General features: G+C 49.0%; 1 protein-coding gene across 4 annotated transcripts in view; it reads right to left on the bottom strand.

Moving 5' to 3' along the window:
• FAM171B (family with sequence similarity 171 member B) overlaps nucleotides 1-27,669 on the bottom strand; it is a 62,273-nt gene that overhangs the window by 17,184 nt on the left and 17,420 nt on the right. For 3 of the 4 annotated variants that reach the window (XM_041722196.1, XM_041722197.1, XM_041722199.1), the window contains exons 2-4: nucleotides 9,869-10,102; nucleotides 3,109-3,201; nucleotides 53-211 (exon numbers count right to left, since the gene is read on the bottom strand). In XM_041722196.1, the coding sequence (XP_041578130.1) occupies nucleotides 53-211; nucleotides 3,109-3,201; nucleotides 9,869-10,102 (486 nt within the window). Of the gene's footprint in view, nucleotides 1-52; nucleotides 212-3,108; nucleotides 3,202-9,868; nucleotides 10,103-11,864; nucleotides 11,967-27,669 lie in introns of those variants that run through there. The other variant, XM_041722198.1, reaches the window with a different exon arrangement.

The following is a 27,669-nucleotide window of genomic DNA, read 5'->3' as shown; positions in this document are numbered from 1 at the left end:
TACTACGTACTCTTCCTTATGAATACAGGTCAGGTGAAAAATGAGATAATACCTGATTTATTGAGGGTAATTCCAGTTGTATACAGGAAATTGTCCACTTTCAAAAACTGTTGTAGGACTGTGAGATAGCCTGTTACGTTGTTAATGTGGTGGTTGTTGGGTAGTTTAATTAAGGCTTTTGAAAACTGAACACTTGGTTGAGATTTGGCATCTGGAAAAAAGGAAACTTCATGAACAAACAGACAAATGCGTATTAAGCAGAGCATCATTGCTTTAGGATGCTTTCACATCTCATAATTATTATCTTAGATTCAGAACGGAAATAAATAAGAAATCCTCCTTCCTTTAGATCCCACGAGGAACCTTTACCCGGGAAACCGCTTCATGCTCCTGCACAGAACTTCCCCCTTTTTTGGGGTGTTCCAGTAGGAAACCACATACTGACGTCAGCCCGGATGGTTCACTGGGGTCTCATTTCTGTCACAGGAGTCCAGTTAACGGCGCCTGTCAGAAAGGGCTGCAACCGACCAAAAACGGTAGGTATTCGATCCATAAATGTTATTTCATGTTAATAACGTCGACTATCCTTTAATTGAACTCGGGGAGAATACTGATGCTTCTATAATCAATGCATTCTGAACGATTCAGGGTCAACTCTCAAATCATTAAAACTTATCAAAACCATCAACTATTGCTTTGAACCTAAGGTCACTCACTGATAAAGACAGAAGCAAAAAAAAAAAAAAAAAAAGACAAGCAATCAGTTAAATTATTAGAATTTTAAATGTAAAGTTTTTAGTTACTTGACAATACATGATAGATGAAGCATAAGATAATTTCTCAAAATCAGCGTATAGTCTACATACAAAGCTAGAAAAATAATACCTGGGAAATAAGGGCTGTAAATAGAAACAACACATTTATATTTTTCTTGTTTGATTAAACTGTTTGAGGCTATAATCTTATACCTTCCAACCCATTGCTTTACAGATACCAACTACACCTGATCCTTTTAAAATAGGTGTCCTGAGTTTCACATTAATAGAGGCTGAGACATGAAAACGGAACGTAATTCCTGACCCTTCACTGGAATGGGGGAAAAAAAAAAAAAAAAACGTCCGTGGACAAAACTGGAATTGGATGGTTAAATTATCCCAGCAACATTAATTTCGCTGCCACGGCCTTTTAATATCCCTATTCTTAGGCATTGCTTGCTTAAGTCCTGAGAGGTAAAAGGCCACGACACGTGCAACTTCCCTCCATATGGTTCAGGAAAAAAACAAACAGGGCCAAAGCACACCCAGACCCGGATCCACATGGTAAAGCAGATGGGATCCAGTGCTCTTCACGGGGGAATCGGAGTAGAGGGTCTACAGGCGTGACTTGTCTCTTATTCTTGCAACTTTTCTGTATTTTGAAATTATTTCTGTATTTGAAGCCATTTCAGATACAAAGTCAAAAACTTAAAAAAAAAATGTGTATATATATATACACACATTATGTGCCTTAATTGTGCTGAAGCCCCCGATTTCTTAACAACTGAAAGCACGTACACTACGTGAAATGTGCGGCTGTTTCCCTAAGGTTCTGTACGTTCCTGAGGTTTCTGACGTCTCCTGCTCACTTCACCACAAATACACACAAAACCTAACGCATTTTTCATCGTGCAAACCAGACACCTTTCTGGCCAAATCCTGGAAGAAAACATATAAACACTTTAGGGAAGATGAGGGATCGGGAAGGGGGTTTCCTGCGGGAGGACGGCCGCCTGCACAAACAGCCCGTCCGCGGCTTGGCTTCCCCCGGGCTCACCTCCCAGGGAGACCAGGCGGGAGGAGGAGGTGACTTGAGAGACCCCAAGAGAGCTCCGACGCGCCTCCCCGACAGGTGTCCTCTGTGACCTCGCGAAATGCAGAGGGCGGCGCGTGCACACGTGCGTACCCGCCTGTTTCTTATATTCTGGGGGAAACTACAATCTGAAATGGGCTTTGAAGAGGACAGCTCGGGAAGGGGATGCCTCAACCCGAAACAGACTGGGGGGGGGGTCACCAAGCCCAGCGGCGTAGCCCGCAGCCTCCCCTGCAGCCAGGGGCTGCCTCCTCCTCGGGGCCCCGGGCCCAGTCCCGACGGCCACCGCCCAGCACGCCCAGCGGCTCCAGGTTCCGTGAAACGCACTGGGCTTCTAGAGCAGGGCAGTCGGCTCCTGTCTTCAGGAAATGACTCCAAAATTAATCATGCCCAAGTCTAATTTTTTCCATGGGATAAAGTATTTTAATACTTTTTTTTTTTTTTACTTTTTTGATACTTTAGAAATAAACGAGATAGCTTCCGAACACGAGCCTTCCCAAGCAAGGTCTTTTTGCCACGACGCTTCCTGGACTCTACTTCGAACATTTTCTGCCTCTACCGGTCATTCCTACTATGCTTTAGGCCTAACCATTAATTCCCCAATACAAAAAAAAGAAAAGAAATCGTGGCCATCTGTAGAGGTTTTATGCAAAGTGCAGTAAGAGTGACACGATGCTAAGGACCACCGAGGGGGGCTGCGGCTCTTCCTCGTGGCTCGTAAAGCCAAACGGGAGGCGCGGCCTGAGCCAGACCCCAGGTAAGGCCCCGCCGCCCTCCCTGCGGGCTGTGCAGGGCTGTGCAGGGCAGGCAAGTCCCACCTGCTGAGCAGACACCTCGAGGTCTCGGGCCTCGGCCACTCGGGCGGCAGGTCTAATGCCAGAGGCAGGGACGTTGTGGCCGCAAATCCGAGCGCCCCAAAGTTCTCCCAACCTCGGTCGCCGCTAGAGCCCGGGGAGCCGTGTGGTTTGGCAAGAAGCTGAAGCTGAGCATCTGCGACGTGTCCAAAAGCCAAACGTTCCCATTCAGGCAGGGGTGGGAGGTGGCGGCGCCCCAACGGCCATGAGCGATCCCCGCGACACAAAGCCCCGTCCCCACCCCTTCAGCCCAGCTTACAGCGGGGCTGCCCAGCCCTGACCACTTGGGGTTTTCTCCACGTCGTACCCAACACGGGCTCGTTCCTGAACAGGACAGTCCCGTAACCCAGGGGATCGCCACGGTCACCCGAAGGTCTTACTTCGCGCCGAGGAGTGTCGCACTTACCAGCTAGTTTTCCGGTGATTAAAACGGTGTCTTCAAACAGCCAAATGTTGGCTTGGCTTTGCGGGACCAGTGCAAGAGTCACTGACGAATAGACTGCAAAACAGAGCGCAATTGGAGTAGTTTACTAAGTGTGGGGGCGCTGGGTCCGGAATGGTCTGCTCCAGCAGCCCGAGAAGTGGGGGCAGGGGAACCTACGGAAACAAGGAAAACCAGGGGTAAAGTATGACGGGGGCGGGGGGAGAAAGGGGGATACCACAAGGTGAGAACGAAAGGTCAGCCGTCGCTCTTTCCTTTTACTAACTGTATTTCACTATTTTCTTTTACTAATTGCATTTTCCAGTAGTTTATAGCAAAGTGACTAACGATGTTCTCTAACCCCAGATACATATGGTCGGGTTAAACGCTCGAATAATCCTGAATAATCCTCTATTTTCTCCATAGTATAGTATGTATAGTATAGTATGATGTAGAGAGTACTACATAAACTATACTTGGCATTTCTTTCTAATGATTTAAAAAATAATCTTGGGGGAAGCCTGGGTGGCTCAGCGGTTGAGCGCCTGCCTGCAGCCTGGGGCGTGACCCCGGGGTCCCGGGATCGAGTCCAACGTCGGGCTCCCTGCATGGAGCCTGCTTCTCCCTCTGCCTCTGCCTCTCTCTCTCCCTCTCTGTGTCTCTCATGAATAAATAAATAAAATCTTTAATAATAATAATAATAATAATCTTGGCTCCACAATCCAAGGCTCCTGAGATAGACACCACATCCCCGGCTGGCTCTGTCAAACGTCCTGCCGGAGGGTGCACTGGTCTTCATCACGCAGCAGGTGTGCAGGCTCCGCGTTGGCCCAGCGGCAAAACAGGTTAACCCAGAGCGGAACAAAGGGTCCCGGCGACCACGGGAGGCCAGATGTGCCCCCAGAAAGAGGCACCCTCTGGGACCAGGGGGGCTGACCTGGAATCACGAAATTATTTCAAGATTCATGAGCAAGCACAGATCACATGAACTTACTACACGTGGGCTCTCGCTTGCGGGCTCTCCTCCACGCGACGGTCGCCTTTATACTTATTAGCAAGAAATTAACAGAACAAGTGGGTCTTGACCTCAGGACAGGGTAAGACCCACTTGCACGGGAATACTCTCCTGCTTCAAGATCCTGCAAAGGGCTGTGAAGGAAACGTGGAAGAGAGGACAAGACACAAAAAGATACGAAGGGACCTATAATGAAATGCCCCTTCTCCCTTCCAGGGGCAAAGAGGGCTGCCGAGGCAAAGCGCAATTTCAATTCAGGATGCGTTAGGGAGCCGGGAGGGAGGGAGGCAGCGGCTCGGGCCTCGGGAGGAGGGTCACGAGCGCCCTGTCCCACGCGCGGCCACTCTCTCCGTCACACGTAGCGTAAAAGGGGGGGCAGCTCTGACGGCCTAAGGTTACCAACCTTACAGAGAATCTTCTGAACCCCAGTAAGACGTACCCGTAGACTTCCCCTCACTGACAAAATGTGCCTCATTATAAAGGGAATAAATGTCCACTCTGGAAAAGTTGAGACGTACAGACAAGAACGCGACAAAAGGGATGGTCGTCACAACCCCAGCACAGACAATCTTTATTAAATACTTCAGTACATACTCTTCCTGGGTTTTTACCTGTGATTTTTTTGTTTGAATAGTCACACTATTATGTACAGATATTATCTTAAATGAAAACGGGTGAAAATATCTGCGTATAATATTGTGTCCCTCAACAGAAACTTTTCCTAACATTTGCATGGTCACACACTTCATTTTCTTAAGTATCAAGACTTACTGAACCACTATACTAATATATATATATATAATATATAAAGATTTTATTTATTTATTCATGAAAGACACACGAGAGAGAGAGGCAGAGACACAGGCAGAGGGAGAAGCAGGCTCCATGCAGGGAGCCCGACGCGGAACTCGATCCCGGTCTCCAGGATCACGCCCTGGGCCGAAGGCGGTGCCACCCCGGCCACCCTATACTAATATATATTTAGTGTTTTCATTTTTGCTGTTATGGCAAAAAATAATATTTGAATCAACATCTTTGTGTACGAATATGTGTCAATTCTAATTATTTGTCGATCTGATTTTAGGACCAGTGGAATACTGGTCAATGGTCATGAAGATTCTCAAGGCTTCGGACACACATAATTCTGAATTGTTCTCCAGGTGCTTTTGCTGACTTGTACTCCCACCAACCCGGCTTGAGAATGCCCATCATACCTCACTTTGTCAATACCGAGCACGTTCAACTTTTCTTAAACTTTTCTAAGGTGAAAAAAATCTAAGAAATACGTATGTTGGGCAGCCCCGGTGGCTCAGTGGTTTAGCACCGCCTTCAGCCCAGGGCGTGATCCTGGAGACCCGGGATCGAGTCCCATGTCGGGCTCCCTGCATGGAGCCTGCTTCTCCCTCTGCCTGTGTCTCTGCCTCTCTCTCTCTCTCTCTCTGTGTGTGTCTCTATGAATAAATTAAAAAAAAAATCTTAAAAAAAAAAAAGAAATAGGTATGTCTTTGGTGTACAAATCTGAGACTGTTAGGAAAATAAAACATTTTGTCACGTTTAGTGACAAATCATTAGTTTTTTCTTGTTTTGAACATCGCCAGGCCGATTTTGTCCATTTATCTCATTTAGCCAGGGCGTTGGTGTTTTTTCACTAATTTGTATGAATTATTTGCCTATTACGAATATTACTCCAAGGGGGGCCTGGGTGGCTCAGTCGGTGAGGCATTCAACTCTTGGTGTGGCTCAGGTCGTGACCTCCGGGTCCTGAGATCGGGCCCCACATTGGACACCAAGGTCAGCATGGAACCTGCTTAGACTCTCTCTCTCCCTGCCCCTCCCCTTCCTCCTGTGTTCTCACTCCCAATAAATAAATAAATAAATAAATAAATAAATAAATAAATAAATAAAATCATTAGAAATATGTTCCTCCTTATTGTTTCATATTTTTCCTTAGACATATTTCCTGAGATATAATTGACACATAACTTATGAGCTTCAGGTGTACAACATAACGATTCAATATTTGTATATATGGCAACATGATCGCCACAGCGTCTAGTTAACATCCACCACTATACGCAGGCACATTCTCCCCCCGTGATAAGAACCTCTAAGATCTACTCTCTTAGCAACTTCCAAATATACAGTACAGTATTAGGTATTATTAACTACAGTCGCCATGCTACACTGTACCTTTTTTTAAAAAATAGTGAAATCTACTTTTTATGATCTCTTACATTGCTTTAAAGCTTAAGTAGACCATCCTAATAAAAAAAACAGTAGTTTTTTATTTTTCTTGTATTTAATATGATTTGATTTTCCACATTTGAACTCTATGAGCAATATATTTAGAATATAAATCCTAACTCATTTACTCCAAATAGTTAACCAAAATATCCTAACACTACCTCCTGAATATTGAATTCAGCCTTTTCTGTCTGATTGATAATGGTACCTTATCATAGATTACATTTTCTAAATATATATATATATTGATTACATTTTCTTCTACATGCTACCATCTGATTTGTACCACAGTATCACAGAGTTTTAGTTGTGTAGCTATATAATATTTTAATTACTTGAAATGGCAAATCACCTCTAATAAATATTCTTTTAAAATTATTTCCAGGCATTTTTCCACATTTATTCTCCAAGGATTATCCTGCTACGTTTTTTTTTTTAAAAATTAGGAAGAACTGAAACTTTTACAATATTCGGGTTTTCTAAAGAACTATAACGTTTTGCCATTTATTCAGATTTTTAGTTTTGTTAAGGTTTATCAGTAACATTTGGTCGCTTTATTTTCCCTAACACATGGTTATTTCACACTTTTTAAAGACTTCCCTGCATATTTTGTTTGTTCTTGTTGTTCTGAGAGGCATTTCATGTCCCATAACTGGTAACTACTTCTGGCATATAAGAATGTGTACTGATTTTTACCAATGCTTAATCCACAATCAGTAATTCTGTCAAATTCCATTAATTTCGGGAGTTTTAAGATTCATGCTTTGTAATTCTCCAGGGATGTGATGATAACGGATAATAGTAATGGTCTTGATTCTTTCTTTCTCATAGCCATTCCCCTTTTTTGGTCTGTTGATCTATTTTTGCTGATAAGAACTTGTATAATGTAAGATTATACGGACATCTGTGTTCAGCTTATTTTAGTAGGATCATCTCTAACATTTTACAGTTAAGTACGATTTTGAGATATTCGCATGTCAAGGAGATCTTTGTGGTCCTAGTTTCCACGGAGCTTTTTCTTAGGCACAGATGATGAACTTACAAGATGCACTTCAGACAGTTGTCGATGTTATCATCTGGCAGTTCCAATGGGATCTAATAGGGTGTGTAAAGTCAATAGAGTAACACATTTGGCATCCTTATAGACCTACAAAGAAGGAAGATCCTACTTGGTCTTAACAGAAAGCTAAATTTAAATGTGGTGAAATTCTTTTTTTACTATTCTGTTAAGGATTTTTGTACTTAGAGTGTAAGTTAGATAGATTGGCCTACAGAGGAGCATTTGTGTATATGACAGAGAGAGAGCACATATGAGAGCATTTAATTTTGCACTACCTTTGTTAGGTCTCAGAATCAAGGCTGCACTGGTTTTATAAAATGATTTGGAGTAACTTTTTTTTTTTTTAATAGCGTTTGAATCAAGCTATTTTTACTCACAACATTTTATCCATGGCTATTGGCCTACCTCATCTAAAACAACATAATCATTTATATTATTGCAAAATTGTTTACTAGGTTTTTTAAGATTATTACCATCCAATTTGATAAGGAACATTACTATGGTTTAAAAGATTTTATAGGGCGGCCCAGGTGGCTCAGCAGTTTAGTGCCCGCCTTCAGCCGGGTGTGATCCTGGAGTCCCAGGATCAAGTCCCGCGTCGGGCTCCCTGCGTGGAGCCTGCTTCTCCCTCTGCCTGTGTCTCTGCCTCTCTCTGTGTCTCTCATGAATAAGTAAATAAAATCTTAAAAAAAAAAAGTTTAAAAAAATAAAAATAAATAAAAGATTTTATATTTTTTCTTCTTGTACTTCCCTATTTGTTTAGATTAACCAGATACACACGTAATTTATTTTATCTCAAAGAACTAGCATTTTGTCAATGATCTCTTCTTTATATTTTCTAATTAATGTTCATCTGCTTTTATCTTTATTTCTTTTTTCCCATCTTACTTTTGGTTTCTTTCATTATTCTTCTAACTTTCATTTAATGAATAATTGTGCTTGATGTCTGGCTTAAAAAAAAAAAAAAAAAAAAAAAACTAAAGCATGGAAGACCACGAATTCACCTCAGACATATCCCTACTAGATTTCTGAGTCATGATTTTATTAAATCTTATTCACATGAAGCTTGGTTTACCTAGTTCATTTTTCATTTTCTTTCTCATTCTAAACTTGAACAATGTCTCAAGAACTCAAATGTTCCCAATATGAAACCAAATAAAGCATCTAAATTCTAACTTAAAAATAAATTAACATAACTAAACATAATTTAAAAAAATTAACCATCACAATTTTTAAAAAAAGCAAGCAAGCAAGCAAGACTGGCTACCTCATGTATCACACTTCCAATCAGCCAGACTTACATTCTAGGATTACAGATCTATGGTCTGTACTTCCCAATATCCGAGCAGTCACCCTAAGTCCTATTTTTTTTTTTTATTTATTTATGATAGTCACACAGAGAGAGAGAGAGAGGCAGAGACACAGGCAGAGGGAGAAGCAGGCTCCATGCAGGGAGCCCGATGTGGGATTTGATCCCGGGTCTCCAGGATCGCGCCCTGGGCCAAAGGCAGGCGCCAAACCGCTGCGCCACCCAGGGATCCCCTAAGTCCTATTCATTCTTATTTTTCCCTCAAATTTACTGAGCTATAGCTGACATGACAGTGTAAGTCTGAGGTGTGCGTGATGATTTGATAAGTGTTTATCCCGTGAAATGATCACACAATAATTACCAATCCTTTCCTCAGTGAGTCTCCTGCACTCACCTTCTCTTCATCCCTCTCTCGCATCAGGCTCTCGTTACCGTCCACCAGGAGCACAAGCGGGGCTTTGGAGCAAGGCTCCCTGAATCCACCGTAGCCCTGCTTTTGGCCTAAACGTCATACACTGTGAAGTAAATCCAATTTCCGAACAACTTACAGTTTTTGCATTCAGGAATCTGTGATAACTGCCTTATTTTTCAGCACATAAATCTAAACCTTTCGTCTCCTCTTTTGAGAACATCCTTTGGTCATCTGGCCCAGCCTGCGTCTAACCCTCCGGCATGCCAAGCCCCCTCTGCCACCTGCAGACAAGCTTTGTCCCTGAGCACAGCTCTTGCTCAGGATTCCTTCAAGCCTTTGTGGGGTAAAAAAAAAAAAAAAAAAATCAGGGCCCCTGGGTGGCTCAGTGGGTGAGCCTCTGCCTTCGGCCCAGGACATGACCCCGGGGTCCAGAGATCGAGTCCTGCATCAGGCTCTGCATGGAGCCTGCTTCTCCCTCTGCCTGCGTCTCTGCCTCTCTCTGTGTGTCTCTCATGAATAAATAAATAAAATCTTTTTAAAAAAATCATGTTTTCTTCAAACTGGCTCTCCTTCCAACCTCTCTGTATTGACTTCACATAGGTTTTCTCAGTTTCCGTTTACCAGAATGGATGTCTGCCATTACATCTACCAGATCGTAAACTCCATTTACATTTAGTAAAGGCAAGACCCTACGTAAGTGCTTACTTGGCATTTTTCCAGTCTTCCAAGGCAGGGGAGTCAACACGTAGCCATCTTTGTGAGCGACAATGGTTAAGCTGAGCCCTAATTTGTAGGGTACTTTTATCAACACTGCTCCATTGTCCGTAGTTACTGCAGAGTTTGTTTTCGTGTAGTTCACAAACACTTCTACGGCCGCCTGGCTCAGGTACTGACGGCTGATGATGTCATTCACCTGCACTTTCAGCATAAAGACAGACACTGGAAGAGGAAAACAAGCCAGAAATGGCAGCGTGTTAGATCCCAGAATGCTGTGTGCTATCACTCAAGACATCCGAATAACAGCCCCAAACTGCTGATAAAATCTGGAAATCCATATATGTAAATCCATGGATGGAAATCCATCCATATGTATGGATGGATTGCTAGGACGAGGTATGAAAACATCCCGACAAATTCATTATTCCTCCTAAAACTGAATAAAATTTGAATTTATTGTTAATAAGACAGTATTCCAATTTTTTTCTACCAATAAAAATTATAAAAATAAAAGGAAGCAGTGAATAAGGGGACGACAGAGGTTCTCTCCTCAGAAAAACACACTTTGACTTGGCCTCACTAATTTCAATGCTATCCATTAACGAACTCAAACTATAGTCCGCGGTCCTAGAATAAAATGCAATCTCCCCAAACCCCGTGCGTGGCCAGCTCCTTTGTTTTGTGCTGTTGCCTGGAAAGCAAAGGGACGTGTTTCAAATGACAAGACATCAAAATGACATCGTTAAAATATCAAGAAGCATTATCTGTTAAATAAACATAACAAAGCGTAGTAAGGTAAGAAATTGAGAAAAATCAAAATCGGCTTGTTTCTAACTTAAACCTCCAGCTTCACAGATCTTGATAACACGCTCATGAGTTTCCCAGCACTGAGGTCTTGTTATAAAAGAACTTGTGCCGGGATCCCTGGGTGGCACAGTGGTTTGGCGCTTGCCTTTGGCCCAGGGCGCGATCCTGGAGACCCGGGATCGAATCCCACATCAGGCTCCCGGTGCATGGAGCCTGCTTCTCCCTCTGCCTATGTCTCTGCCTCTCTCTCTCTCTCTCTCTGTGACTATCATAAATAAATAAAAATTAAAAAATAAAATAAAATAAAAGAACTTGTGCCACCACGGAGAAGCCTTTGCAGCGCCTGTATCACAACACCTTTGCCAAAGATGCCTTCTCTTGCACCATTAATGGTGCAAAGCCATCCCTAGAGACGTGACTTGGGGGCAGTTACTTCTCAAAGGCCCTTTGCTCCTCTGTAAAATCAGAACAGTCAACTACTTTGAGGTAGTAAAATGAAATCACGCAAATAATGTGCTCAGCACAGTGGTTGGTTGTCACTTAATATCGTTATTAATAATAATAATCAGCCCGTAACTGGAGACCCTCTCACATACATCAGAGGCATCAGTAAGGAATCACGAGGGCAGCCCGGGCAGCTCAGCAGTTTAGCGCCGCCTTCGGCCCAGGGTGTGATCCCGGAGTCCCAGGATCAAGTCCCACATCGGGCTCCCTGCATGGAGCCTGCTTGTCCCTCTGCCTGGGTCTCTGCCTCTCTCTGTGTCTTTCATGAATAAATAAATAAAATCTTTTAAAAAATAAAAATAAAAATAAGGAATCACGGGGGGAGGGGGGGGCACTTGCGTGGCTCAGTCGGTTAAGGGTCCAACGCTTGGTTTCCACCCAGGTCACGACCTCAGGGTCCTGAGACGGAGCCCTGCATCATTACTATTATTACTTTTTATAGATAAATTCAGGAGTATCAGGTATGCTGAGGCCAACTAAGCCTTGGGCTTTAGCACCTGCTGTTCCTTAAATTATTTAACTATTTTCTCATCATTTTGTAAGTTTAGCCCATTGCTCAAAAAAAAAAAATATGTTTGTAACACTTAAAATCAAAATATGAAGAAGGACTGGAGATAAACGCATTCCTGATGCCAAGCCTCGCAGGTCTTTTATCACAAAAATCTCACTTTACCTTTGTGACACCTGTGACATCAAGTCCACTTTGCCAGTGAAAGCATGAGAATCCAGACGGGTCACACGGACCCACCCAAGCCTCACACATGGTCGAGGCCTTGTCAGCCCTCAGTGTCCCCGCGAACGACTGCGAAGCCAATTTCACGCCCTGCAACAGGGAGTCCTGGGGTCCCACTATTAAAGTCCATTCACGGAATACAGTGTCGCAGCTGCTGAGCAAGGCTTGCGTAACACCAAGTACACAGGACAAAAGGGCGCTTTTTCCCCAAGACACAAGCTCAGGCTAACCCGCGGCCTCACACTCCAGTGGGAAACGCAACTGGGGTGAGCACATCGGTAAATGAGAGGTGGTACCCCATGCCCCACGACGGCCCGCCCGGGGCCCAGCGGTGCAGTCGGACGGCCAGCAGCCGTCCCTTCAAAACCAGTCCCCCGGCCGTCCAGCCCCTGCCCCAGGATGAGGCCAGCGAAGGGGCCCGGGAGCCGCCAGGAGGTACCCCTGTCCCTGGGCGCCCTGGCTGGTGCCTTCACAGGCCTGCCCGTTGGCTCCGGGGCTGCGGCCCGGCCTCTGCCGTTGGGGTCGCCATTGGGGTCACGGTCAGGGTCACAGTCAGGGTCACCGTCCAGGTCCCTCCCCTCACCACAGGCCCCGGCCCCCGCAGCCAAAGTCACACAGGGTGAGCACCTGCACCTGCACCCGCACCTGTACCAACACCAGCACCAGCACCCGCACCTGCAGCCACACCTGTACCCGCACCTGCACCCACACCTGCACCCACACCTGCACCTTCATCTGCACCTGCACCCGCACCCACACCCTCATCTGCACCTGCACCTGCATCCGCACCCGCACCTGCAGCCACACCTGTACCCGCACGTGCACCCTCACCTGCACCTGCACCCGCACCCGCACCTGCACCTTCATCTGCACCTGCACCCGCACCCTCATCTGCACCTGCAGCTCCGCGGGGCTGCCGCAGCCACTGAAGGCCGCTCCCGGCCCGCGTCCTCCCCGGAGCTGCGGAGGGAAGGGTGGGCTTGGCACCAGGAAGGACCCGCAGGGGGAAGCGCCCGAGGGCGCGGGCTTCATGTGGGCAGCCCCCCCCCCCCCCCGGCGGCCCAGCGCCCGGCTCCACAGCGCGCAGCAGCGGGAATCCTGAGCTACTCGTCTGCTCCGAACACCCGTTCCAGAAGTTCTCAGAGCCTCGCAGCCCAACCCCGAGCGCAGCAAGCCCTGGAGCTAAGCGCCTGCGGCCACCCCTGCGTACCGCGGCCCCGTCCCGCAGGCGGGCGGTCGGCCGAGGCCTCCCGAGGGCGGCTGCTCCCGGAATGTTCTCGGCGCCTTCTAAGGCCCAGTGGAGCTGCTGCCGCTCCTCGGCAGGACCGTGTGCAGGCTCAAGTGGATGAGGAGATGGCTGGTCAAAGCCGGGGGCAAGTGCTCTGCAGGGGCCCCCCCAGGCCCGCACAGCACGGCGGCCCCGAAGACGCTGACGAGCGCAGGTCCCCCACAGCGTCGGGCCTCGGGGCGGCCGGGAAGCAGAGGCCGCGCTGGCTCCGAGCGGGCAGACGAGGTGTCCTGCTCACGCACGCGCCCCCAGGCCCGGTGCTGAAACGTGACGCGTGTTGTCCAAGGTCACCCCAAGACAGGCCCGCACCCCCGTCCCCGTTTTACGGCCGGGAAACCGGCTAAAGCGCAACTCGGGAAGCGTCGGGGCAGGTCACAGGCTCCTGCGACTCCAGGGCCCAAGCACTCCAGGGCCACAGCCTGAGTGGAAAAGCCTCAGGCTGGGGTGTCGCAGGCCCTGGCCTCCCGGGGGGGGGGGGGGGGGGGGGTGGTGCACCTGCCGCCCTCGTGGCCTCGCCCCCGCCCCCGCCCACTGTCTGGTCCCAGCGTGAGCAACAGCAGCAAACCAGCACTTAGGACAAGAGACACAGGGGCGCCCAGTGGCCCAGCGGTGGAGCACCTGCCCCTGGCCCAGGGCGTGACCCCGGGGTCCCGGGATCGAGTCCCGCGTCAGGCTCCTTGCCTGGGGCCTGCTTCTCCCCCTGCCTGGGTCTCTGCCTCTCTCTCTCTCTCTCTCTCTCTCTCTCTCTCTCTCTGTGCCTTTCATGCATAAATAAATAAAATCTTTAAAAAACAACAACAAAGACAAAAAGCCTCAGCGGGAGGCCTGCCCACTGCAATTCAAGGAGCACGAACACTTCCCTTTCCTCCAAATGAAGGGAAAAGTCCAGAACCGCCTGCCCGTGACTTAAAGAGGAGGCTGCTGAGTCCAGGAGGCCGACAGGGCTGGCGGCCAGAAGGTATCCACGTACACCCACCTCTTACCTCTCTGCCTCCTTGACGACCCCCCCCCCCCCCGCCAGGCCTCTCCTCCAACAGAAACACTTCGGCGTTTAGATGGGGCAGATTCTGTGATTAAATACATAATCCTCAGCCACAGGGGCCTCGGCCTCCACGAGCCACCCACTCTCCATTGCACTCTGCAGCTTTCCGCGCACTTGGTATTTTCCCTGTCACTTAATTATAATCATTATGTCTCGCCCACATAATCTTCTTCTCAATATGTCACCGTTACTTTTTTTTTTAAGGTTTTATTTATTTATTCATGAGAGACACAGAGAAAGATGCAGGGACACAGGCAGAGGGAGAAGCAGGCTCCATGCAGGGAGTCTGATGTGGGACTTGAACCGGGACCTGGGGTCACGACTTGACCCAAAGGCAGATAGATGCTCCACCGCTGAGCCCCCGAGGGCTTTTTTTTTTAAGATTTCATTTATTCATTCATGAGAGACACAGAGAGAGAGAGAGAGAGAGAGGCAGAGACACAGGAGGAGGGAGAAGCAGGCTCCATGCAGGGAGCCCAGCGTGGGACTCCATCCCGGGTCTCCAGGATCGTGCCCTGGGCTGAAGGCAGGTGCTAGATTGCTGAGCCACCCGGGCTGCCCCCCCCAGGGCTTTTAGGAGCGGTTCGGTATCAAATGATTCCAGCTGAACGCCCAGCAAACACATGATCTAGATGCTGAGAGAAACAAAGGAAAGCTAAAGTACCCACGGATGAGCACGGTGCTCGGGCCGCCCGCCGGGGAAAGTCTAACCCTCACACACTCCAAAAGCCCGTTAGGTAGTGAGAACCACAAAACCCAAGAGGCTGCTCCACACGTAACGGGGCCCTCCTGGAAAAGCACGTTAGAACCAAGCCTGTATCATGAATCTGCTTTAGGGTGGACACGGGTAACTCACAGCCCAGGAAGGGTCTTAGAAAAGTGAAGCCAGCCACTTGTTCGGCGACCACCGAGAGCTTGCAGCGGGGCAGGCTGATAAATTATGACCCTACTGGGGACCCCTGGGGGGCTCAGCGGTTTAGCACCTGCCTTCGGCCCACGGTGTGACCCCAGGGTCCCGGGATCGAATCCCACGTCGGGCTCCCTGCATGGAGCCTGCTCCTCCCTCTGCCTGTGTCTCTGCCTCTCTCTCTCTCTCTCTCTCTCTCTGTGTCTCTCATGAATAAATAAATAAAATCTTTAAAAAAAAAATTATGAAAAAAAAAAATAAAAAAAAAATAATAAAAAATTTAAAAAAAAAAAATTATGACCCTGCTTCTTCTCCAGACAACTTGACATCACCCTATTATGCTGTTACTGGCACATCGGTTACAGCTGTGCCCACGGAGAAGCCACCTTATTTTCACGTTTCTCCAGGAAAAAATCTAGCCCTGCTTCTTTTCCATTATATTTCAAGCATCTAACAACGACTTCGTATGGAACGATCTTTTTTTTTTTTTCTTTAAGGAATATCATGCTAAAAACCTGCTAGCTTTATGAAGAAGCTTTTGTAGACGGATTGCAGATCAAATTTTATCTAGAAGATACTCTAACGAATTTTAAGATTTCAGTGAGGTTTATTATGCACGCTCATGAGAACTAGGCTAGAAATGAAAAGCATAAAAATAGAGTGGGATGAAGTGGTTGGTGGGGGACGAGTGGAAATATTCACCTACGGGGTCACCTGGGGGCTCAGTCTGTTAGGCATCCGCCCTGGGCTCGGGTCATGATCTCAGGGTCCTGGGATCGAGTCCTGCATCGGGCTCCCTGCTTCTCCCTCTGTCCCTCCTCACCCAGCTCATCATGTTCTCTCTCTCTCAAATAAATAAAATCTTTAAAAAACACAAAATATTCACCTACATTATCTCATCCATCGAATATTTATAGCCCACTTCGGGCTAGATCTCTAGCAGGTATTAGGGATACAAACATTAAAAAGACACAGTGTTGGGACGCCTGGGGGGCTCAAGGGTTGAGCATCTGCCTTCGGCTCAGGTCGTGACACCAGGGTCCCGGGATCGAGTCCCACATCGGGTTCCCTGGGTGGAGCCTGCTTCTCCCTCTGCCTGTGTCTCTGCCTCTCTTTGTGCCTCTCAGATAAACCTCTTTAGATAAAATCTAAAAGAAAATAATAATAATATATCCATCCTGAAAAGAGGTACCTGTACCCCCAGGTTCACTGCAGCATTATTCAGAATAGTCAAGATATGGGAAGAACCTAAATGCACAACCGTGGATGAATGAATCAAGAAAATATCGATACGTACAGTGGACTATTACTCGACCTTAAAAAAAGAAGGAAATCCTGCCGGTTGCTACAATACGGATGGACCTGGAGGATGTTATGCTAAGGGAAATACGGCGGACACCGAAAGATAAATAACATTATGATCTCGCGTATACGTGGAATCCAGAATTATGGGATCCCTGGGTGGCGCAGCGGTTTGGCGCCGGCCTTTGGCCCAGGGCGCGATCCTGGAGACCCGGGATCGAATCCCACATTAGGCTCCCGGTGCATGGAGCCTGCTTCTCCCTCTGCCTGTGTCTCTGCCCCTCTCTCTCTCTCTCTCTGTGACTATCATAAATAAATAAAAATTAAAAAAAAAAAAAAAGAAACTGATAGAAGCAGAGAGTAGGATGGTGATTGCCAGGCCTGGGGGGAGGTGGACGTGATGCTCAAAGTACAGTAAGTTCCAGTGTTATAAGATAAATAAGTTCTCAGGATTCGCTATCCAGCATAGTGCCTACTGCTAATGATGCTGTATTACATATTTAAAATCTGCCAAAAGGGTGAATCTCTAAGTGCTCTTACCACAAAAAAAAAAAAAAAAGAAAAAAATTGACAATAATACTAATAATAGGGACAGGAAGAAACTTTGCAAGGGGATGAATATGCATATGGCCTTGATGCTGGGGGTGGATTCATGGGCGTAAGCCCAAACGCATGGAGTGTGTACATGGAACATACACAACTTTTAACGTGTCAGTCATACCTTGATGAAGGTGGTTTTTAAAAATATCCAAAAACGTGAATTTAATATTTACTTTAAAATCAGTTTGCACCATCATTTCTGTATGGGGACTATGTCAAACATTTTTAGTCCAGCGCCTGCCCATTCACTCTCTCCGGTTTTCCATCATCTGACTTTTTTGGTCCATTACAGTAGAGACTTTGTGGTGAGAACCCAAAAGATGACAAATTTCTGGCCACAGCCCAAGTCAGGGTTTATTCATTCTTCACCATTTCCCTACAAGGTACCTAGTCACAGAAATCTTAATTTAGAGCTGACCATGCAAATACCTTTAAGACATAAATGGAAAACATCCGGCCCCAAACTTAAAGGCCTGTGTATTTAAGACCCTCAGTAGAGACAGACGCAGTCGTCACGGTTGCCTGTGGATGAGTCTGAGGCCACAGTTCCCAGTGAGAGATACATGATCACACCAATTACAACCACAAACAACTACTAAAATTCCTTTTTCCTTTTGGAAATTAATACTTTGCCTTCCTCTTCGTAAGAATATTTAACTTGGAGATTTGGACTAGAGGATAATGCTGACGACGACGACGACGTAGCAAAACTTGCTAAATAAATATAAAACAACTGTATTACAGCAAAGATCAAATGTAGAATTTTTACTCTTACTGCTACAAAGCGATACCGACTCTTTCTCCCAGGGTCCCCAGCACCATTTCCCTATTTTAATTGGAAGGGTCGAAAGTTGAGGAAAAAAGCAAGGACGACAAAGAAGCTTATAAAGACAAAGGACCATATTGTTCCATATTCTATAAAGCGGAGAGGAAGGGGCCAGGGCTGCAACGGTTTGGTCTTCACAGCTCTTCAAATATGGACCTACGGCCTTGTTCCTTTAAAGGAACAAAAGAGGATCCCCGGGTGGCTCAGCGGTTTAGCATCGGGCTTCAGCCCAGGGCGTGACCCTGGGGACCCCGGATCGAGTCCCACGTCGGGCTTCCTGCAGGGAACGTGCTTCTCCCTCTGCCTGTGTCTCTGCCTCTCTCTTTGTCTCTCATGAATAAATAAATAAAACCTTTAAAATTTAAAAAAAAAAATAAAGGAACAAAATACGGCTAAATTAAAACAAAACAAGCAAACATCGCTAAAATAGAAAAGCCATCACTTAAGTACCATCACTTAAGTACCAGACTGGATCCACGATGCTCAATGGCTCTGGAATCGAACAGAAAAAAAAAAACAAAAAAACAAAACAAAAAACAAAAAAAACTGTTCCTGCTTGAAGCAGAAACAAATTTATTTGAAGTAAATTAATATTACAGAGAAAATGTCGAATCTAAGAAGGAATCAAAGAAAGAGAATAAGGACATTATCTCCAAAGGTGACACGTTACAAACCAAATAAAAAACACATTTTCTCCATTATGACCAGAGGCTTATTAAGTGAGTAGGAATCTCCAAAACGAGTGGCGTGGGGAACAGAAAAGAGTCCTTCTGACTTAAGAAGAAGCACACAGTGGGGCGCCTGGGTGGCTCAGTCGGTCAAGCAGCCGACTCTTGATTTAGGGGCTCAGGTCCTGATCTCAGACTTGCGAGTCCAAATCCACTTTGAGCTTCATGGTGGGCAAGGGGCCTACTTAAAAAATAAAAAATAAGGGCAGCCCGGGGGGCTCAGCGGGTTAGCGCCGCCTTCAGCCCAGGGCGTGACCCTGGGGACCCCGGATCGAGTCCCACGTCGGGCTCCCTGCATGGAGCCTGCTTCTCCCTCCTCCTGTGTCTCTCTCTCTCTCTGTGTCTATCATGAATAAATAAATAAATTCTATGGGCACCTGGACGGCTCAGTTAGTTCAACGTCTGACTCTTGAGTCGGGCTCAGGATATGACCTCGGGGCCCTGGGACCAAGCCCCCCTCGGATTCCAGGGTCAGCAGGGAGTCTACGGGTGGAGTCTCGCTCTCTGCCCCTGCCCCCCTCGCGTGCATGCTCACGCTCACTCTCTCAAACAAATAAATCTTAAAAAATAAAGAAAAAAAAGGGGAATAAAAAAAGAAAAGCAATTATATAAAGATTAGGTTCCACCAATTATTACTCAACTTTACATCATCTGTTGGATAATACTCTAGTAATTAATCACCAAGAAATCAAAATGGAGTTGGAAATAAGACTGGAAACACGTAAGATAGATGAAAACAAAGCAAAAACTGCTATCAGGGGGAGAAAAAAAACCCATTTGGGAAAATAACGAAACGTTTTTAATATAAACAGTATTTTGTGAAATCCATTGCACAAAGACTTGTGTGTCTTGGTAAATCGCTATTAAAAGGAATAAATAACCATGAGGAATCTTTGACTAGTTCGTGTTTTCCCCCGGGTGTGTCAAAGATTGACGAAGGCGCGTGGGAGAAAGGGGACCTCTGGAGAGCCATCGCTGCTGCCTGTCACCCACGTGGCGCCGGCAAGTGTGCGGGGCGTGCGGGGTGTGCGAGGCGGGGCTCCGCAGCGGCTGGCGGGCTTCCCTCGGTCGCACAGAGCCACAGCCTCCTCTGCAATTTAGCGGCTCAGCGTCAAGCACCCCAGGTGGTGTGATCTAGGAAGCCTGGAGGGGACCAGCCGTCCGGGGAGAAAGGGAACCCACTCGGTGCTGTGTATAAGCCGCCCGGCCTACCGGACTAAGAATATCCCCGAAACTCACCCCCAGAAGTCCCTTCCCTCCAGGCTCCCAGCCAGGGTGCAGAAGCTGCAGAGGGCCCAGGACCGCCCCCTGGGCCGCCCAGTGCCAAGCTGGGGGGCCTGCAGCAGGAGAGAACGCACACGGCGTCCACGGCGCGGGCCCCCGGCCTGGGCTCCGGGTCCCCACCCGGCCCTGCCAACCGCCCGCGACGGGCCCTGGTCCTCGCTCCCGCAGGCCGGGTCTCCTGAGTGCGGCCCTGCGGGGCACCAGCAGGACACCAGCGAGGCACCTGCGGGGCACCTGCAGGGACATGAGGGACACCTACGGGGCACCTGTGGAGCACCTGCGGGGCACCTGCAGAGCACCTGCGGGGTACCTGCGGGGCACCTGCGGGGTACCTGCGGGGCACCTGCGGAGCACCTGCAGAGCACCTGTGGGGTACCTGCGGGGCACCTGTGGGGTACCTGCGGGGCACCTGCAGGGCACCTGCAGAGCACCTGTGAGGTACCTGCGGGGCACCTGCAGAGCACCTGTGGGGTACCTGTGGGGCACCTGTGGGGTACCTGCGGGGCACCTGCAGGGCACCTGCAGAGCACCTGTGAGGTACCTGCGGGGCACCTGCAGAGCACCTGTGGGGTACCAGCGGGGCACCTGCGGAGCACCTGCAGGCTGCCGTGCACCCAGCTGCCCCCCCCCCCAGCACCTGTCTCCCGCCGCCCAGGGCTGCGGAGAGGAGCGTGCACGCAGGCCAGGCCCCAGCAGGGGACCACGCCTTCCAGAGCCACCATCGGCCGGGGGCAGCCCCTGGCACGGCCTGACGCAGGAGGCACCAAACACCAGGATCTGGCCCCTCAGGTCCCGAAGTGCTCCCCGGGCCCCAACAGGCCCTCACTTCTCACGCAGGCACCACAGTGGCATCCGCGGACCCGGCGGGGCCCGGGGCCTGGAAGGTGCACGGTGCTCCCCTCCAGTCACCGGCAGGACATCACCGGGCGCAGGGGGCAGCGACTGCCGGACACCAAGCACAGGTGTGAAGACGGAGGAGCCCCGGGTCACGGCGGGAGGCACGAACGAGTCACACGGGGGCTCTGAAGGCACGCCCGCCTACAAAGGGCCCGCTCCCCGAGTTGTCTTAGTCTCAACACTCCCGGAAACCACTGGTTTTCAAAACACAAGGGTGGCAAAGCCCCCGTGTCCACTTGCCCCCCCCCTCCCTGAGCGCGTGGCTGTCGGAACGGACATTGGGTGCAATAGTAAAGGAGCAGCCCACGAAGCCTCAGCAGGGTCGCCCGGGGCCGTGCTCCTGCTGTCGGCCTTCCCAGCACCCCGCTCCCCGGGCCTAGGGCAGCGGCTCGCAACCCGGGTAAACATGAAATCATGTGGGGAAACCTTTGCTAGAGCCCAGCCCCTACCCCGGTCCAATTAAGTCAGAATCAGCGCAGATGGGGTCCGGGGAATCACATATTTTAAAAGGTCCCAGATGATGCTAATTCACAGTCAAGCTGCGAACCACTGACCCAGGATAAAAAAAGGAAGCATGTCCCGGGGGAGAGGGAGACGACCTAAGGCCATCCTCCTTGGCTCCACTGTCCTGTGTCTTTTAATATAAAAGGATTTAAATTACTTATGTTGGGGCAGCCCCGGTGGCTCAGTGGTTTAGTGCCGCCTGCAGCCCAGGGCATGATCCTGGGGTCCCGGGATCGAGTCCCACGTCGGGCTCCCTGCATGGAGCCTGCTTCTCCCTCTGCCTGTGTCTCTGCCTCTCTCTCTCTCTCTCTCTCTCTGCATCTCTATGAATAAATAAATAAAATCTTAAAAAAAAATAAAAAATAAAAAATAAAAATAAATTACTTATGTTGGACGGCAGTGGGCTCGGTGGTGGTCCCCCCTTTGCTGGCCCCACAGGTGCGAGCACCCCAGGGAATCAGAGACGCAGGACCCGGGCACGAAAGAGCCCCCACCTCAGGCTGCATCTCCTGATAGTCGTTGCCACTGGGCCTGTCTGCGTCCTGCTATTTAAAAGGGTTTGAAAAAAATAAAAAATAAAAAATAAATAAAAGGGTTTGGCTTCACTCAATATTTTTTAGTAGTTTTTATTTTCTAACATATATAGAAAATTTAGAAAATAGAGGAAAAAAATAGAAAAAAAATAAAAGTTATTTCCTAATTCAGTGTCTCAGAAGTAACTCGGATTCCAGGTGGTCCTTTGTTTTCTTTTTTTTGTTTTTTTTTTATAAATTTATTTTTTATTGGTGTTCAATTTGCCAACATGTGAGACATGTGGTCCTTTGGAAAGCATACTGGGAAAAGGAATAGATTCACCAAACTAAGATTCTATTGCGTGTACGTGTCACTACGTACATGGTGATGCAAGCGTGACGTTAGGCGGGAAGGAAGGTCGGCAAACTGATACTGGCCCTATCACCTGTCGGGGGTCACGGGTCAGGGCAGCAACAGGACGCGCTCGCTCGCCTTGCAGGTGGGAGAGAAGCGGCCGACGGAGCCGGTCACAAGCTGCGTGAGACCACGGGTCCATGGTATTAAATACGCGTGAAAACTGCCACATTTTATTACTGAACAACCTTCTCTGGGTTACGTTCGTTGGACCTTTGCCCATGAGCGTTCGCTCAGTCGCTTCTATTTCTCACATTTGCCAACGATGCTCTACTTAGAAACCCAGGCACCTGCACGCTCCTCTGAAATGTCGACTATTTCCTTAGGAGGAGAAATATCAGGTCAAGAGTATAAACGGTTGAAAGCCTCTCGACTTGTGTCACTGAAACGCCTTCCAGAAAGCGATTCCGGTTTATAGGGTGAACGGGGCAGCCACGGTGGGCAGATGAGCAGGTGTGCTGCCACCTGCCCAGGGAGCTCGTGCGGGAAAAACCAAACTTCAGCAAAGCTCCCAAGTCATCCCAGTTTCCCTTAAACCAACCTTCAGCAGAGCTCCCAGATCATCCCAGTTTCCCTTAAACCGACCTTCAGCAGAGCTCCCGTGTCATCCCAGTTTCCCTTAAACCAACCTTCAGCAGAGCCCCCAAATCATCCCAGTTTCCCTTAAACCGACCTTCAGCAGAGCTCCCGTGTCATCCCAGTTTCCCTTAAACCAACCTTCAGCAGAGCCCCCAAATCATCCCAGTTTCCCTTAAACCAACCTTCAGCAGAGCTCCCAGATCATCCCGGTTTCCCTTAAACCAACCTTCAGCAGAGCTCCCAGATCATCCCGGTTTCCCTTAAACCAACCTTCAGCAGAGCTCCCAAGTCATCCCAGTTTCCCTTAAACCAACCGTCAGCAGAGCTCCCAGATCATCCCAGTTTCCCTTAAACCAACCTTCAGCAGAGCTCCCAGATCATCCCGGTTTCCCTTAAACCAACCTTCAGCAGAGCTCCCAAGTCATCCCAGTTTCCCTTAAACCAACCGTCAGCAGAGCTCCCAGATCATCCCGGTTTCCCTTAAACCAACCTTCAGCAGAGCTCCCAGATCATCCCGGTTTCCCTTAAACCAACCTTCAGCAGAGCTCCCAAGTCATCCCAGTTTCCCTTAAACCAACCGTCAGCAGAGCTCCCAGATCATCCCGGTTTCCCTTAAACCAACCTTCAGCAGAGCTCCCAGATCATCCCAGTTTCCCTTAAACCAACCTTCAGCAGAGCTCCCAAGTCATCCCAGTTTCCCTTAAACCGACCTTCAGCAGAGCTCCCAGATCATCCCAGTTTCCCTTAAACCAACCTTCAGCAGAGCTCCCAGATCATCCCAGTTTCCCTTAAACCAACCTTCAGCAAAGCTCCCGTGTCATCCCAGTTTCCCTTAAACCGACCTTCAGCAGAGCTCCCAGATCATCCCAGTTTCCCTTAAACCAACCTTCAGCAGAGCTCCCAGATCATCCCAGTTTCCCTTAAACCAACCTTCAGCAGAGCTCCCAGATCATCCCAGTTTCCCTTAAACCAACCTTCAGCAGAGCTCCCACGTCATCCCGATTTCCTTCCTGCTCCCGCGGATTCCCGACTCAGGCGCTGCCCCATACGGCCCACGTCGCAGGCGGGAGGGCCCCGGGGAGGCCACCAGGCCCCGCGCCCCGCGGCCAGGCAGGTGGGGCAGCGGCCCGACCTCGCCCTCTCCTCCCGGCGCCCTCCTGGCAGCGAGGCAGCACGGAGTGGCCGCAGCCCCTGCCCGCCCGGGCTCCGAGGCCAGCCGTCACGGCCGCGACCCGCATCTGCCCCACGCTTCTCGCCCCCCGTGTGGACGCAGCCTCCGTCCTGCAGCCACACACCCCGTGTCAGGGCCCGAGCCGCAGGACACGCAGCCGCCGCGGGCCGGGGAAGTGTAAGCACCACCAGCCTCTCATTAAGTTATGTCGGGGGTGGGGGGCGGCGGTGAAAAAGCAGCAGGACATAGGGCGATGGAAAGCTTCTAGAAGACCTACCGTACGGGACGATGCGCAGGCAGCCGGGCCCGTAGGACAGGAAGGTCCGCGGGTGGCGCCGCCGTGGTTCCCAGACGTCAGGATCGATTCCTTCACTTGAGGAAGCCTCCCCTGAGCACAGGCCACTGATCTGACCTTTCTGGGAATTCTCTTCTGTTACTCTAAGACGCTTAGAAGAAGTTTTGTAGGAAACTAAACCGCCTCAATAAGATATTTTCACGTGAAAGGCAAATTATATAAACATGATGGAATAGAGTGATACCGGCCAAAGAGTCTTCGAGCAGGTTTTGATGAATGATCCACACTTGTGAGTTGCCAATTAGGAAAAAAGACTTCGTTTGTTTTTATCACTGCTGCTCGGCAACGGTACGTATCACACATTTTAACCTCCACCTAACGGATCTGGAATGACGTGGGTAGAAAAGGAAGCTCAGTGCAAAGAAGAGACTTTCCGTGTTCAGTAAACCGAGCAAAACACGGTCGGCACTGGGCGCCTGCGGGGCTGCCCCGTTCTGAGCTTCTTGTCTCTCTCGACTCATCTCAAGTCCCACAAACCATTTAAAGTATTACTCTTCCCATTTTAAGAATGAGGAAACCGGATTTTAAAAAAAGGAAACTGGGGGTCCCTGGGGGGCTCAGCGGTTTAGCACCTGCCTTTGGCCCAGGGCACAATCCTGGAGTCCCGGGATCGAATCCCGTGTCGGGCTCCCTGCATGGAGCCTGCTTCTCCCTCTGCCTGTGTCTCTGCCTCTCTCTCTCTATGTCTATCATGAATAACTAAATAAATCTTTAAAAAACATAGAATAAAAATAAAATAAAATAAAATAAAATAAAATAAAATAAAATAATAAAATAAAATAAAATAAAATAAAATAAAATAAAAATTAAATAAATAAAATAAAATAAATAAAATAAAATGAAATGAAACTACCCAACCCTTCGTGGTGACAAAGTAGTGAAGACAGTGTGGGGCTCATTAAAGATATTATCCTTTCTCAAGCAGAAAGTTGAGGCGTCCAAAAGGTGATATCAGCCATCATGGAAGATTCCAGAACATTAGATGAGCTCATTTGGCCTTCTCTTCCCTACCTCAAGCCATGCCAAAGCCGTACAAAGGAAGATTAATGACCAAACTCGACACACTGCTTTTTGCCACCCCCAAATCTGAATACACGTTTCCCCGAAGAAGCTACATAACCCAATTTCTGAAGCAGTCAGCGCTAAAAACAAAGCGTCCATGCAAGCATAAAAGGGATAGCCTCACTCCTAGGACGGGCTGCTCTGTAACCAGGGTAACAGGTAGACACGACAAGAATTAAATAAACATGCTTAATCGACATCCGGCTCTACGGCCTTAGAACCATAAAACGGGTTCGAACCTCCTTTGACCCATGAATCCCTGACAACCTGCTCACTGCTCTCCTCTCCGTGGAGCAACCACTCAGCATCAAACATCAGTCGCCAGGTGGGTCCCCTGGGCTCACAGCGCCTGCAGCAGCCACCCAGGCAGGTGGCCTGGGCTCACAGGGCCTCCAATAGCCACCCAGGCGGGTCCCCTGGACTCACAGCACCTGCAGCAGCAACCCAGGCAGGTGGCCTGGGCTCACAGGGCCTCCAATAGCCACCCAGGCGGGTCCCCTGGACTCACAGCACCTGCAGCAGCAACCCAGGCAGGTGGCCTGGGCTCACAGGGCCTCCAATAGCCACCCAGGCAGGTCCCCTGGGCTCATAGAGCCTCCAATAGTCACCCAGGAGGGTCCCCTGAGCTCACGGGGCCTCCAGCAGCTGCCAGGCAGGTCGCCTGAGCTCACAGGGCCTCCAGCAGCCGCCAGACAGGTCCCCTGGACTCACAGCACTTGCAGCAGCCGCCCAGGCAGGTCCCCTGGGCTCACAGCGCCTGCAGCAGCCACGCAGGCAGGTGGCCTGGGCTCACAGGGCCTCCAACAGCCACCCAGGCAGGTCCCCTGGGTTCATAGAGCCTCCAATAGCCACCCAGGAGGGTCCCCTGAGCTCACAGCGCCTGCAGCAGCCACCCAGGCGGGTCACCTGAGCTCACAGGGCCTCCAGCAGCCGCCAGACAGGTCCCCTGGACTCACAGCACTTGCAGCAGCCGCTCAGGCAGGTCCCCTGGGCTCAGCGCCTGCAGCAGCCACCCAGGCGGGTCCCCTGGGCTCACAGCGCCTGCAGCAGCCACCAGGGGGGTCCCCTAGACTCACAGCACCTCTAGCAGCTGCCAGGCAGGTCGCCTGGGCTCACAGGGCCTCCAATAGCCACCCAGGCGGGTCCCCTAGATTCATGGCACCTGCAGCAGCCACCCAGGTGGATCCCTGGGCTCACAGCACCTGCAGCAGCCACCCAGGCAGGAGGCCTGGGCTCACAGGGCCTCTAGTAGCCACTAGGCGGGAGGTCTGGGCCACCAGGCTGGTCCCCTGGGCTCACAGGGCCTCCAGCAGCCACCCGGGTGGCAGAAATCCCAGGAGGCCAGCTCTGACCCTCAGGTCCCCATCACCTCCACTGAGAGCTCGCTCCCCAGGCTCTGAGCTCAGGTCTCAGCTGGAAAAACTCTCTAAAAGTTCAGCCTCCGGCTCTGCCAGGAAACCTGCACCACCAGCCAGGCTGTCCCTACTGGTCAGCAAAGGAGCCCACACTCGGTCCTTCATTTCTGAGGTGAACTGGTAGTGTCCCCCCGACACCCCGCACGCCCCGTCAGCCTCAGCAGACCCGGAGCACAGCATCGCCCACAGTAGAATGATTCGCTGACATCCTTCTAGGCTAGTCCTGCAGCGTCCTTCACACCTGTATTACATCGGCAAGGACCATTTTCTTTTCTTTTTCTTTTTCTTTTTTTTTTTTTTTAGGACCATTTTCATCTTAAAAGCTTTGAAAGCAGTATTACTGTATAAATAAATAATTCAGGAGAAAAGAACACATATTTAAACACCAGATCTGATGCATCCAATACAAATTCCTGTACATCCTGCATTAAAGTATAACTACTTTTTAAATGTTCTAATAGTTCTTGAAGCCCACTGTGAACTAAAAACAGAATAAAGAATGTAACGTGTATAGGTATTGAAGGACTTTTGAAAAATTGATTATTTCGTCTATGTCTATACCTCACTCCTTACACAAAAATAAATTCCAGATGGATTAAACACTTAAATATGAACAGGAAAACTTTTAGAATTAAACTCAGAGGGTTTTTAAAATAACATTAGATTAGGGAAAGAACTCGTAAGCTGGATACATAAATGCGATGAATAAAAAATTTCGCTATGTCAAAATATCGAAAATTTTCCACAAAACACTCTAAAGACTCTTAAAAAATATTGGTAAAAGACAAGCCAGACACTGGGGAAAGGAATCTGCAAAAAATATAAACTACAAAGATTGCTAAAGATATGGGAAAAGTA

Source organism: Vulpes lagopus, chromosome 11 (genome assembly GCF_018345385.1).
Source record: "Vulpes lagopus strain Blue_001 chromosome 11, ASM1834538v1, whole genome shotgun sequence".
In the NCBI taxonomy this organism is placed as follows: Eukaryota; Metazoa; Chordata; class Mammalia; order Carnivora; family Canidae; genus Vulpes; species Vulpes lagopus.
This window is presented reverse-complemented; position numbering and strand designations above follow the sequence as displayed.